Below are 14,987 nucleotides of genomic sequence, written 5' to 3'. Positions count from 1 at the left end.
CCGAACTCAGAGATACGAAGGCGTATCAGGAGATATGCCGTCGTATCTCTTTCTGAATCTGGCCCAGAGTGTTTGGGTGTCAGAGAAATATCCTACAACATTCTGTTTTTGAGACCCCTGTTGACTGGGACAGGAAGTTACAGCAAATCTCTCCCCAGGGCCAGCAATAAAAATCTCAAAGATGTTTAAAAAAAAATTATTGTCGGATTCTGAACTCTCCTTTCATCCCCACATCCAATCACTGTGCAAAGCTTGCTGTCTCAACCTCCGCAAAATCTCTAAAATACGCCCCTTCCTAACCAATGACACCACAAATAAATCCACTCTCTGGTCATCACTTACCTTGACTACTGCAACTCCCTCCTCTTTGGATTAACCTTGCATAGGCTATCCCTCCTTCAGTCCATTATGAATGCTGCTGCCAGGTTCATCCACCTTACCAACCGTTCCGTGTCTAGTACTTCTCTCTGCCAATCCCTCCACTGGCTTCCACTCACCCAACATATTAAATTCAAAATACTAATAACTTACAAAGCCATCCTCAAATCTGCCCCCAGCTACATCACTAACCTAGTCTCAAAATACCAACCAAATCGATCTTTTCGTTCCTCCCAAGACCCCCTGCTCTCTAGTTCCCCTTTCACCTCCCCTCTTGCTCACCTGTGGGACTTTTCCTGAGCCCCTCACATCCTATGGAACTCACTACCCCAATCTGTCCAACTATCTCACACTCTGCTTTTAGACGATCCCTGAAAACCCATCTCTTCATAGAAGCCTATCCAGCCTCCACCTAAAAACTGTGGCCCGGATTCAGAGAGCAATTGCGCCTGCGTAACCATAGTTACGCAGCGCAATTGCTGACTTGCTCCGGCGTTACGAATGCTCCTGATTCAGGAACATCGTAACGCCGACTGCAGCCTAAAATCTGCATGGCATAAGGCTCTTATGCCACGCAGATTTTAGGCTGCATTCTTGCGATGACCGCTAGGGGGCGCTCCCATTGTGCTCAGTGTATAGTATGCAAATTGCATACTAACACCGATTCACAATGTTGCGCGGGCCCTGCGTACGCAAGTTACGGAGTTTCCGTACGGCGTCTTTAGCGTAAAGGCTGCCCCTTCTAATAGTAGGGGCAGCCAATGCTAAAGTATACCCGCCGTTCCCGCGTCGTGAAATTTAAATTTCACATCATTTGCGTAAGTGATTTGTGAATGGCGCTGGACACCATTCACGTTCACTTGGAAGCAAATAACGTCCTTGCGACATCATTTGCCGCAATGCACGTCGGGAAAGTTTCCCGACGGAGCATGCGCTCTACGCTCTGCACGGGAGCGCGCCTAATTTAAATGATTCCCGCCCCCTACGGGATCATTTACATTAGGCGCTCTTACGCAGGGCAATTTTAAAGAGCGCACACGCAATTTACGGAGCTACTGCTCCGTGAATCGCGGGGGAGCAGGGCAAAAACGCTGCCCTGTGCTTCCGTAAAAAAGGGGCAAATTCTACCTGAATCTGGGCCCGTATTTCCACTATCTCCATCAGCCCCCCCCCCCCCTCCCTGTTATTACCTTTTGTTTCACTTGACCCTCCCTTTTAGATTGTAAGCTCTAACGGGCAAGGCCCTCTGATTGAATTGTATTGTACTTCTAGTATCTGCCCCAATGTTGTAAAGTGCTTTGCTAACTGTTGGTGCTGTATAAATCCTGTATAATAATAATAATAATGTTGCAGTTGGTCAAGTCAGTGAGGCTATTATATAAATCATGAATTTTACAGGTACGCTGCTGCTAGACAAAGATCTCTCTACATTACCTGTCTTAATGATCTCATCCAGTACTGAGGATAAATTAGGGGATGGAGAGTCAGTGCATAGTACATGGAGACTTTCCCAGAATCCCAGTATAGCCTCTTTTCCTGCATGAAGAATGTCCTGAACTAACTTCACCGAGAATTCAGAAGCTCCAATATCTTCTTTCATTTTCACATAATCCTAAAGAAGAGTTATAGTAGACCATTAAAAATAATTATTATATACTGTATATATATATATATATATATATATATATATATATATATATATATATATATATATATATATATACACACATACATACATAGTGCCGATCCGCCCTATAGGCTCACTATGCAAGCCGCTTAGGGCCCCGCAAAGCTGCGGAGGGCCCCCCAAATTACTAGAGACCCCGCCTGGTGAGAAGTCTTTCTCGGCCCCTCATCCCACTTCTCAACTCGCTGGCTGTATGGGAGGAGAAGTAATAAGTCAGCACCCCCCACTTCTCACTTTAATGTAAGATGTAATTTCCGACAGCAGAATACTCCCTCCCCCCCGCTTCTCAACTTTAATCTTTAATGTGACATGTCACTGTCGGCTGCGCCCCCCCTTCTCAACTTTAATGTGACATGTAATTTTGCTTAGGGCCCCAGGGAGGTCAGGATCGGCACTATATATATATATATATATATATATATATATATATATATATATATATATATATATATATATATATATATATATATATATATATATATATATATATACACACACACACACACAGGTGATACTCGAAAAATTAGAATATCGTGCGAAAGTTCATTTATTACACTAATGCAACTTAAAAGGGGAGACTTATATATGAGAGAGACTCATTACATGCAAGATAGTTCAAGCCGTGATTTGTCACATTGTGATGATTTTGGCTTATAGCGCATGAAAACCCCAAATCCACAATCTCAGAAAATTAGAATATTTCATGTAATCAATAAAACAAGGTTTGCACATAGAACAATATCAAACCTCTGAAAAGTATAAGGCCGCGTACACACGATTGGTCAAAACCGATGAAAACGGACTGAAGGACCGTTTCATCGGTTAACCGATGAAGCTGACTGATGGTCTGATGTGCCTACACACCATCGGTTAAAAAAACGATCGTGTCAGAATGCGGTGACGTAAAACACACAACGTGCTGAAAAAAACTAAGTTCAATGCTAACAAGCATGCGTCGACTTGATTCTGAGCATGCGCTGCTTTTTGACCGATGCTTTTGCATACTAACGATCGTTTTTGACCTATCGGTTAGGCGTCCATCGGTTAAATTTTAAAGCAAGTTCTCTTTTTTTTGACCGAAGGATAACTGACCAATAGGGCCCACACACGATCGGTTTGGACCGATGAAATGGTCCTTCAGTCCGTTTTCATCGGTTTTGACCGATCGTGTGTACGCGGCCTGAGTATGCATAAGTACTCAGTACTTGGTTTGGGCCCCTTTTGCAGCAATTACTGGCTCAATGTGGCGTGGCATGGAAGCTATCAGCCTTTGGCACTGCTGAGGTGTTATGGAAGACCAGGATGCTTCAATAGCGGTCTTCAGCTCTTCTGCATTGTTGGGTCTCATGAAAACAAAAAGCGGCGCCCTCTAAGCGTAGTATGGAGTTTAATAAAAAGGACAAACAACAATAATTCTTATGAGAGGTTACTCACAAGAATGCGGGGGGTACAGGTATTGAAATACTGATGTCATCTGTGGCTGGCGTCTGGAGTGCATAGACTCTGCTGGGAAGATCTTCTCACAGGCTTCAGGCAGCGTGATGGTTAATCCACAAGGTAAGGGCCGAGTGCGGTGTCTCTGGAGGTCCCTAGATGGTAACACAGCGCTGGTACGGGGGGAAGCAGGAACGCCACATTCGGCGTGGTGGAACGCAGCCGTGGAGCGCAAGCAGCAGAGCGTCACTTCCGGATTCAGTCTCAGGGCGGTGCACGCGTTCGAGACATGCGTGTCTCTTCGTCAGGCTCTATGGGGGCCATCTTGGATGAGGGACAGAAGAACAGCTCAAGCGGAGCTGATTGGTTCATGCTACAAAACCCGGAAATCAACTTAACATAGCGGGGAATCGAAAAGCAATGAGGAGATACATTCTAGCGAATCTCACAAGGGACTAATAAAGAAGGGCATAAAGCTACAAATGTTAATCAATAAAAATTATACGTATTACACGATTATTGCACAACCAATAGAGTGTATATATATGGGATTTATAATGTTAAAACAAACAAAGGGAACATTTAATATGTGACTAACAGAGTCATTTTTGTTGATGATAAAATCAAGAAGGGATTATAATAAAGTTAAAAGTTTGATTGGACAAAAGTGATGTTCTTAATCGACAATAGTTTCAACACTAGTTTTAGGAGGATAGGTATATGGGGTAGACTACCATTAGGTAGATTAATGCTGAGAACAGAAAAGTCTATTCAGTGGGTACAAAAAATGGAATGGATATGAGATGTGCACGGCTAGCATATGCCTCTACCATATGGTAAGCGCACATGTAAAAGGCACAAGTAGATGCGTACGCATATACAAAACTTGCTGATGGATAAATATCAATATGTATAATACACTGAAAAATGTGAAAATTAATGGAATATGTAGTCTAGAATAAGAGAAAGAAAGAAAGAATTGCTATAATCCAGACCTGGTTTTAAGGGGATTATTACATCAGAATGAGATCATATATTGGTCAGGAACTACAGTGAATTATCAAATTGCAGTGAGATACTACAATAGAATAAAGTACTATATTACATTGTTAAAATGATGAAAAAGATTAAAATGTATATTATTATAATATAATAATATAATATAATATACATTTTAATCTTTTTCATGAGCCGTGCACATCTCACATTTTTCAGTGTATTATACATATTGATATTTATCCATCAGCAAGTTTTGTATATGCGTACGCATCTACTTGTGCCTTTTACATGTGCGCTTACCATATGGTAGAGGCATATGCTAGCCGTGCACATCTCATATCCATTCCATTTTTTGTACCCACTGAATAGACTTTTCTGTTCTCAGCATTAATCTACCTAATGGTAGTCTACCCCATATACCTATCCTCCTAAAACTAGTGTTGAAACTATTGTCGATTAAGAACATCACTTTTGTCCAATCAAACTTTTAACTTTATTATAATCCCTTCTTGATTTTATCATCAACAAAAATGACTCTGTTAGTCACATATTAAATTTTCCCTTTGTTTGTTTTAACATTATAAATCCCATATATATACACTCTATTGGTTGTGCAATAATCGTGTAATACATATAATTTTTATTGATTAACATTTGTAGCTTTATGCCCTTCTTTATTAGTCCCTTGTGAGATTCGCTAGAATGTATCTCCTCATTGCTTTTCGATTCCCCGCTATGTTAAGTTGATTTCCGGGTTTTGTAGCATGAACCAATCAGCTCCGCTTGAGCTGTTCTTCTGTCCCTCATCCAAGATGGCCCCCATAGAGCCTGACGAAGAATCACGCATGTCTCGAACGCGTGCACCGCCCTGAGACTGAATCCGGAAGTGACGCTCTGCTGCTTGCGCTCCACGGCTGCATTCCACCACGCCGAATGTGGCGTTCCTGCTTCCCCCCGTACCAGCGCTGTGTTACCATCTAGGGACCTCCAGAGACACCGCACTCGGCCCTTACCTTGTGGATTAACCATCACGCTGCCTGAAGCCTGTGAGAAGATCTTCCCAGCAGAGTCTATGCACTCCAGACGCCAGCCACAGATGACATCAGTATTTCAATACCTGTACCCCCCGCATTCCTGTGAGTAACCTCTCATAAGAATTATTGTTGTTTGTCCTTTTTATTAAACTCCATACTACGCTTAGAGGGCGCCGCTTTTTGTTTTCTTGTTGTTGTTTCAGAATTGCTTCTTCTTGACAGCTGCCAGCCCTCCAAGCAAGAGTGTATATTTAATATAATTTGTGTTACTGCTCCATGAACTTTCCATGGACTGAACTTTTACCACAAATAATTTTAATTTTTTGACTATATTTTTAACAACTCTCTCATGGACAGCTGAATTTGATCACCGCCCCACTCCTTATATCCTCCTTTTTCATTTTTTCATATTTTCAGCTATCACATGAATCTCACCTTTCCACCATTCCCTTCCTTTAGCGTGTATTCTTATCTTTTTCATTTCATTTTGGTGAGCGCTTGATTTTATTTGTTTATTGTTGGGTCTCATGTCTCTCATCTTTCTCTTGGCAATGCCCCATAGATTCTTTATGGGGTTCAGGTCAGGCGAGTTTGCTGGCGAATCAAGCACAGTAATCCCACGGTCATTGAACCTGGTGTTGGTGCTTTTGGCAGTGTGGGCAGGTGCCAAATCCTGCTAGAAAATTAAGTCAGCATCCCCATAGACCTCGTCTGTGGAAGGAAACATGAAGTGCTCCAAAATCTCCTGGTAGAAGGCTGCGGTGACCCCGGACTTAATGAATCACATTGGACCATGAAGCATGAGATATGAAAATAATTTCAAGGGTTTCTCTGTGTTAATAAGGTCGAGAAAGGTTGTTCTAATAATGCTTCGACCTGGACTTCAGATCCTGAGAACACAGACCAGCAGTGGACCAGTCTGTCGAACACATCTACAACTCTGCCCAGGAGGCGTGCTGGATCCATCAGGTAACCAAACTGGACTCCGTCAAACAAAGTCTATCCCAAGCTGCACTACACTGTAAATTGACACCCCAACCAGAATCCTGTCTACTATCTTTCTTTATTGCATAAGGCAATAATAAAGTCTATTGGGGAAAGATCCACAGAGCGAGTATGCCGGCGTATCTACTGATACGCCGGCGTACTTTCAAATTACCCGCGTCGTATCGTTGTTTTGAATCCTCAAAGCAAGATACGACGGCATCTGGGTTAGATCCGACAGGTGTACGTCTTCATAAGCCTTCGGATCTAAGATGCAATTCTTCGGCGTCCGCTGGGTGGCGTTCACGTCGTTTTCCACGTCGGGTATGCAAATTAGCTATTTCCAACGATCCACGAACGTACGAGCCGTCGTTCCCGCGTTTAATTTGAATTTTTTTTTTGTTTGCGTAAGTCGTCCGTGAAACGGGATGGACGTAAAGCTCATCTATGTTAAAAAAAATTACGTCCTTGCGACGTCATTTAACGCAATGCACTGCGGGAAATTTAGGGACGGCGCAAGCGCAGTTCTTTCGGCGCGGGGACGCGCTTCATTTAAATGAAACACGCCCCCTAATCGCCGATTTGAATTCCGCACCCTTACGCCGCCAGAGATAGACTACGCCGCCGTAACTTACGGCGCAAAATCTTAAAAAATTTGAACTAAAGCCGGGTAAGTTACGGCGGCATAGCGTATCTCTGATACGCTGCGCGGGTGCAGATCTCTGTGGATCTGCCCCTATATTTGCTAAAGTAGAAGGAACGTCTACACAAAGACCTACCTGTTAAATGTTGCTACCCCATTGCTCTGATACATTTTCTTATAATTCACTATCGTAATACCTTTTTTCTGTGGTCACGTGACGCAAAGCTACAGCTTATTTTATTTTCTCTGCAGTGTTCTTCCTATCCAGCTAACAACACCTTGAAGTTTTGGACACTGACGGGATGGTCACATGACCACATGACCACATAGCAACACTTAAAAAAAGGTATTTAGATAGCAGCAAAAGCAACATTAGGAGTGGGTAATGGTGTAACATTTCTTTCTACTTTAAACAATTGTTCTTTAGCTCCAGTCAAGTTACTTTGCATAGCCATAGACTGAGATGATGCCATTAGTCTGCTGCAGGCAGAAAAAAGCAGTTCCTTAGTCTCCTCTTCCCAAGTGATCTTGCTGCAATTGCATAGCATTGTCTGGCAGAGCAGGAGACCTGATTTTTTATTTATGTTTTGCTGCTGCAGTTAAAGTGATGCTATAGGTTCGATTTAACCACTTGCCGACTGCCTCGCGTAGATATACGTCAGCAGAATGGCACGGGCAGGCAAAGCAACGTACCTGTACGTTGCTTTGAATCTGCCGCCTAGCGGGCACGTGTGGCACAAGCGGCACGCTCATGCGCTCACCGCAAACTCTGTGACCGTGCCCAAGGGACCCGTGGACTTGACATCCGTTGGTGTCGTGTCACGGAGAGGCAGGATGGGAAGATGCCTATGTAAACAAGGCATTTCCCTGTTTTGCCTAGCAACAGGACAGTGATCTATTGCTCCCTGTGATCGGGAGCAGTGATCACTGTTGTGTCACTTGCAGGCCAGCCCCCACACAATTAGAATCACTCCCTAGGACACACTTAACCCCTTCCTTGCCCCCTAGTGGTTAACCCCTTCCCTGACCGTGTCATTTACACAGTAATCAGTGCATTTTTATAGCACTGATCGCTGTATAAATAACAATGGTCCCAAAATAGTGTCAAAAGTGTCCAATGTGTCCAACGCAATATCGCAGTCACGATAAAAATCGCAGATCACCGCCATTACTAGTAAAAAAAAAAAATAATAATAATAAAAGTGCCATAAAACTATCCCCTATTTTGTAGGTGCTATAATTTTTGCGCAATCCAATCAATATACACTTATTGCGATTTTTTTTTTTTACCAAAAATATGTCGAAGAATACATATCAGCCTAAAGTCAGAATTTTTTTAATATGTTTTTTGGGGATATTTATTATAGTAAAAAATTGCTTTTTTCAAAATTGTTGCTCTTTTTTTATTTATAGTACAAAAAATAAAAACCGCAGAGGTGATCAAATACCACCAAAAGAAAGCTCTATTTGTGGGGAAAAAAGGACATCAATTTTGTTTGGGTGCAACGTCGCACGACCGCTCAATTGTCAGTTAAATCGACACAGCGACGAATCGCAAAAAATGGCCCAGTCATTGGGCAGCCAATTCTTCTAGAGCTGAAGTGGTTAAAAAACAAAAAACAAAAAACATATCATACTTACCTCCACTGTGCAGTTCGTTTTGCCCCGAACATCCTCTTCTGGGGTCTCATGGTGGTTGTATTGGCTCCTCCCCTCATCAGATAACCCCCTCTCTCAGAAACGCGCTCCCAGCATTCAGCGTTCATAGCTGCCCACGCACCCGCGTCATTGGATTTGATTGACAGCAGCGGGAGCCAATGGCTGCGCTTCTATCAATCTAACGAATGAAGAGCCAAGAAGTCGTGGAGAGAGCGACGGCGGGATCGCTCCCACGGAAATTCGGGGCTCAGGTAAGTAAAATGGGGGGGGGGGGGGGTTGGACACTGCAAGGTGTTTTTTCATCTTAATGCATAGGATGCATTAAGGTGAAAAAAAAACACAAAGGTTTACAACCCCTTTAACACTTACAGCTCATTCACCTCCCCCACCCACACTGGATAGTGAAAGGAGAAGTAGGAGACTGATAAGCTCATCTCTCTGCCCTTATGTTATCTCCTCTAATCAGCAAGTTCCTTGTTATCAGCAGTGTAGAAGAACTAATTGGGCACTTCTGCTTCTTTCTTCCCCAGTCTGAACTCTGTTGTACAGGGACTGCAAGAGGCTGATTCCAGGTACAATTCAGGGCCTTCCACTGCATGCATTTAACAAAATACATTTAACAATGTATTATTGCATACATGACTACATTACTTTGTGCCTTTTATACCTGCCTGCAGTTCAGCTGTAACTGTTGTGTCCACCTACCTCCCAATTTTGGGGTGTCCGAGACTGCAGTTCAGCAACGAGTTGGGTAATGTTCAACGATTCCACAATGAAATTAAGATCTTCTCTGAAGTACTCATATATCTTACCAAGCTCCCAATCCTCATATGCAGATAACTGCTGACGGAACTCCCACTTGTCACCTGAATAATAGACGCAACCAGAGAAATGTTAAAGTGGATGTAAACCCACTCTCATCCTTTCTAAACTACTGCCATAGTGCTGATCTAAAAGGATATACATTCCTCCTGCATGTATCCTTACCTGTCAAATGTTTCCCCTCTGTCTGTTATAAGAACTGAAAAAAAATGCAGATTATGTGGGTGGATCTGTTGACTGGAGCTCTGTGGGTGGAGTCATGATGTCAGTAGACTCCCCACCCTCCTCTACACTCCCCTTGTCAACATACATTTTTTCCTGTGTATTCCTTACACTAAATTCTGCTATGATCACTAACATCCAGTCAAAATCCAGAAAATTAACCACATGACTACAGAAAAGGAATGGGGGTGGGAATTAAAAAATAATGCCTGTCTCCAGGCTAGTGCATGAGATATGTAAATAAACTGTCACTCAGGCCCCGTACACACGTCCGAGGAACTCGACGTGCCAAACACATCGAGTTCCTCGTCAAGTTCAGTGTTGAAGCCGCCGAGGATCTCGGCGGGCCGACTTTCCTCATTGAACAACGAGGAAATAGAGAACATGTTCTCTATTTGGCCCGACGAGTTCCTCGTCGGCTTCCTCGCTGAAAAGTGTACACACGACCGAGTTTCTCGGCAGAATCCAGCTCCGATCGAGTTTCTGGCTAAATTCTGCCGAGAAACTCGGTCGTGTGTACGGGGCCTCACAGCAATTGGGCGGAACGGACTAAGGTTTTTCTCTGTAAGTCCGTTTTATTTCACTGAACAATAAAATAGGATTGCTCAGAGCTGGATTAACTCTGTGTGGCAAGACTGGGCACAGATGATAGGACATCTCATACTCTACATTGTGACATCAAAAAAATAAAAATAAAAATTTCAGGTTTACATCCACTTTAAGACTGCAGGAAACCAACCATGTATGTTGTCTCCCCACCAAGTCATGAATATACAGAACATTTGATGGCTCTTCTGGACTGGAAGGGCCACAAGGCAGGAAAGAAAATATGAACTGAACAGAAAGGTTGCATATTTTCTTCTGTGGTCTACTGTGATAAGTTACATTTGAGCCATGGACAATATGATGTAGTATACTGCCACTTATTTGCCAAATTGCTCTTCCTTCAAAAAACTCTTTGTAAGAAAAAATATATATTTTTACCATAGGAGAAATAACCAGTCCACTAGAAGTGTGAAAGGCTCTCGTGATGTACTTACAGTGCCAGGAGCTTGCATATTTTATTTATACTGTAAGTGCCTCTGGTTGCAAAAGTGGATTTCCAGTTTAACCCTAACTACTCTTAAAGCTGCCTTCCTCCCCAACACTTATGCTTACTGTCAGGAGCATGTGTGATCCTGCTCCAAAATAGCTGCTGGTCCAGTATCATGGTTATGGCCATGATGCATTTTCCATGTCTGCCTGTCCATCTGCAAGGTGATTAACATAGCCAATCTCTGATTGGAAACCAAACCTGATTTAAGCCAGCCAAACCTGCAGTCCCATGCTTGTGATATTGCGTTTGTAACACATGCTCCAAGCTCTCTGTTTTTCTGGCATGCTCTGCTTTTTGGATTCCCTTGTTGACAACCTCGGATTGGATTGACTATTCTCTGAACTTTGCCTGCCTTTTGACTATGGATTTGACCTTGACTATCCTGAACCTTGGCTTCTTTGTACCTGGACTGTCATTAAACCACTCTGCCTATCTGCCAACCGCAAGTACATTTGCTTTGCTCAGTTTGTGCCTGCCCCGACGTGGTGGCTAAGCACTATAACATTGTGTATAAATCCTGGGAGCAACTGAGTACCGGTAGGCCTACTTGCCTTATTGGAAAGGGGCTGCTATAGGTAAAGAACACAGAAGCTAGCTAATGTATAGTGCCTGAGCACCTGTGTTAGGGGTAAGGGTGACATTAACTTGCATATGAAAGATCTGTACAAGAGGCTGGAACATGCATGAGCACACCCTAATCACCCTTTGTGGTGCAGATTCCCCCTGTTTAAACCCCTGATATTTCACCAAAGCCCCCGAACGGGGCTCCTAAAAAATTGTAAAACAAATAATTAAATAACATTGTAAAAAATAATAAAAAATAAATGATACAAATAAAAACGACTGACACGTCCACTGCCCTACTGACACCAACCTCTACCTGACTGACACCTCCACTGCTCTACTGACTGTCGGTATACAGCATCTTACAAAAGTGAGTACACCCCTCACATTTTTGTAAATATTTTATTATATCTTTTCATGTGACAACACTGAAGAAATGACACTTTGCCACAATGTAAAGTAGTGAGTGAACAGCCTGTATAACAGTGTAAATTTGCTGTTCCCTCAAAATAACTCAACATACAGCCATTAATGTCTAAACCTCTAGTATATCTTTACGTTTCTGTTACAATGTATAGGGAGACAGTAAAGTTACATACAATATATACTGTTAAATACAATTCCATGCATGAGGGTTTGGAGGGCTCATGAGAGCTTGCAATCTAAAGGGAGGGGCAAGTTTTAACAACGGTAATAACTATGAGGGATGAGTTGATGAAGAATGAGGTTTGGCTAGGCTTGCCCGAAGGGATGAGTTTTCAGGCATGGCCTAAAGGCAGACAAAGTAGGAGATAGCCGGACAGAGTGGGGTAGGGAGTTCCAATAGATGGGAGAGGCTCTGAAGAAGATGTTGAGTGAGCTCAAAAGCAGAAGGTCCTGGGAGAAACACAGAGAAAATGAAGGCTGCAACATAGACAGCCAGCCTCCTGCACTCTGTGTAGGCCACCGTTGGCACTCCTGTTAAAGAGTGGGGGGCAAAATGCACGGACAGTGAGGTACAATTGATTATACTAGGAGTTCTGCTCCCTCTGTGTATTCTGCAGGGCTGGGCTATCATGTCTTATGTTAGAAGGAATGTTCTGAGGTGAGCCAGAGGCAGGAGAGGCTCAGTGGCACCCATTTCAGAACCCTAATAAGAAGACTCACTTGGCCATGTGTACACGGGGCAACAAAGACCTAAGATGCCAAGCAAACTATAAAAAATCTAAACTGGAGACATGAAAAGAATGCTGTTTTTTTCCATTCAAAGAAGTGCTAATGACATAAACAAAATCTTTCACAGAATTTGGGAACAAGTATCTTCTAGCTACCAATGACCCTATGATTATTCCATTTGAACAATGATAGAGGAAAGAGACACACTTTCTAGAATGAAGAACATATACCACTGCATTCAGTTCATGACTTACCTGCTAAGGTGTCCATGACTTAGGTTGTACAGAGGATACAACTGGCCTTATCTGCCTCATATCCTGGCAGCCACTCGGAACTGCCTCCTTAGAATCATTGAGTATGATCCAACACTTCTCAACCGATAGTTTTAAGGCAATTTTTTAGCAGTGTAATTGTTTTATTTTTTTCAAAATAAAAGCTTGTTTCACCTGCTGAATACAGTTACAAAAAACAAAGGTCACAAACTGCGGTGATAAGATCTAATTTGGATTCTTCAACTTATTTTCAGTCTCCTCTACACCTTCTGTGGTCTCACTACCGCGACACATTCTAGTTCCAGAAGTCCATTTCCACTAAGTAATAGGCGTATATCAGTTGATCTTCTATGTAATCTTACGTCGATTCCTGTTGGTGTTTTCTGCTACTACAGTCTTTAAGATCACTCTTTGACCTTCGCCTGATTAATGACAGTAATTCATCTTTACGTCAGTGTGAAATATAACAACCTTTGTGCCATGCCTGCAGACAAAGGAATTCCTGCACTTGTGAACACCACTAATAATTAGTGTGAAAGACCCAGGTAGAAATAAAACATAACTGAATTGTTCTATGGACTTCAAAGTACAATTATTAATGTAGTGCCAGGTTTCTAAAGAATAGGCGCTATAATGTAAATTTAGTTGGTTATCTGAATTATAAAAAGTTCAGATAAATTGTGTAAATTTAAGTTCAATTAGCTTCTGTTCCAACTTGGTTGTGTTGTGCGCATTTCCCTATGTTGCCAGTAGGTGTGAGGCCCCGTACACACGACCGAGTTTCTCGGCAGAATTCAGGCAGAAACTCGATCGGAGCTGGATTCTGCCGAGAAACTCGGTCGTGTGTACACTTTTCAGCAAGGAAGCCGACGAGGAACTCGTCGGGCCAAATAGAGAACATGCTCTCTATTTCCTCGTTGTTCAATGAGGAAAGTTGGCCCGCTGAGATCCTCGGCAGCTTCAACACTGAACTCGACGAGGAAATCGATGTGTTTGGCACGTCGAGTTCCTCGGACGTGTGTACGGGGCCTCACTGTTACCACCGGCCAGTGTGAGAAATACAGCAAGCTAAAGTGTATTGGATAATCTTATCCAGAAACAGCCCAATCAGGAGTTTCTTTGTAGCTGGGCATGCTGGGAAGGGATATTTAAGGGGCAGAAGCCTTGTGATCTCTCTCTTCCCTCGTGGCCCTTCTGGCCAGAGGCTGTGCTAGCTTGGCTCTCTTACCTCATGGCCCTGCGGGCCTGGGGATGTGCTAATTCTCTCTTTACCTCAGGGCCTGCTGGCCCGAGGCTGTGTTGCTGCGAGTAGGCCCAGAAGTTTGTCTGGGGTCTACTTAACTGAAGGTGGTCCTGTGCTGTCTTGCCTGCGTAGATTCTGAGTTAGGTCGACTTATCTACTGATAAGTCGGCCTAACTCTTACTGAATCTACCTATAAGTGATTGGCGCTCACACCTGTCTGACATTTCCTAACATAGACTCTAAGTTCTGGGACAGTGAAAGGTGGGGTAACGGCATGACCCGGAAATGTATCCAGCGGCCCTCTAGGGGGTAAAGCTAAATTAATGTATTAAAATTTACAAACTTCCATGGCTCAAGTGCTGAAAGGATACAATAAATCTTGTAAAACTTTCATATCCAAAATGTATTCCAGTAATCCTGAAGGAGTGCAGAATCTACTTACCTGGCAGGGGAGACACCATGATCATGAAGGTGGTTCTCCCAGGGCGAGGCACGGCTATTGCACACTCTAGGCCGTGCTGATCGTGGTTGTCTTCCCTGCCGCTTCTCGGCCTTTTGGCTGGGACTGGGTGTGGTATCTGTCCTCATCAGTTGTCAGCGGAGCGCTGAAGCACCTCCTACATGGGGAGGGTGGATGCAATCCAATGACGTCATTGCACCTGGAAGGATGGTTTCAGCAGGGACTACGCCGTGCTGCCCGACAGAATACTGGGGGCCGGCCCATGGTTGAGTCTGAGCCATCTGGAAGGGTGCTCCTGGTGAGGATGGGTGCTGTGCTTGGTCTTGGTCTTTTTG

The 14,987-nt window shown here is 43.3% G+C and overlaps 1 protein-coding gene and 1 non-coding gene across 2 annotated transcripts in view; one reads left to right on the top strand and one right to left on the bottom strand.

Annotated features, from left to right (window-relative positions):
- The window catches only part of LOC120920324 (NACHT, LRR and PYD domains-containing protein 12-like), a 45,608-nt gene extending 32,152 nt beyond the window's left edge, over nt 1-13,456 (bottom strand). The window contains exons 1-3 of the mRNA XM_040332342.1: nt 12,932-13,456; nt 9,524-9,684; nt 1,813-1,990 (exon numbers count right to left, since the gene is read on the bottom strand). Coding sequence (XP_040188276.1) covers nt 1,813-1,990; nt 9,524-9,684; nt 12,932-12,947 — 355 coding nt within the window. The 5' untranslated portion in view covers nt 12,948-13,456. The remainder of the gene's footprint in view (nt 1-1,812; nt 1,991-9,523; nt 9,685-12,931) is intronic.
- Nucleotides 13,457-14,626: 1,170 nt separating this feature from the next.
- LOC120921443 lies at nt 14,627-14,785 on the top strand. Its single transcript, XR_005744877.1, has one exon. It is a non-coding gene; the product is annotated as a U1 spliceosomal RNA (small nuclear RNA).
- The last annotated feature ends 202 nt before the right edge of the window (nt 14,786-14,987 follow it).

This window comes from Rana temporaria, chromosome 13 (genome assembly GCF_905171775.1).
Source record: "Rana temporaria chromosome 13, aRanTem1.1, whole genome shotgun sequence".
NCBI lineage: Eukaryota > Metazoa > Chordata > Amphibia > Anura > Ranidae > Rana > Rana temporaria.
The sequence above is the reverse complement of the archived record's forward strand: the minus strand, read 5'-3'. Positions and strand labels throughout refer to the sequence as shown.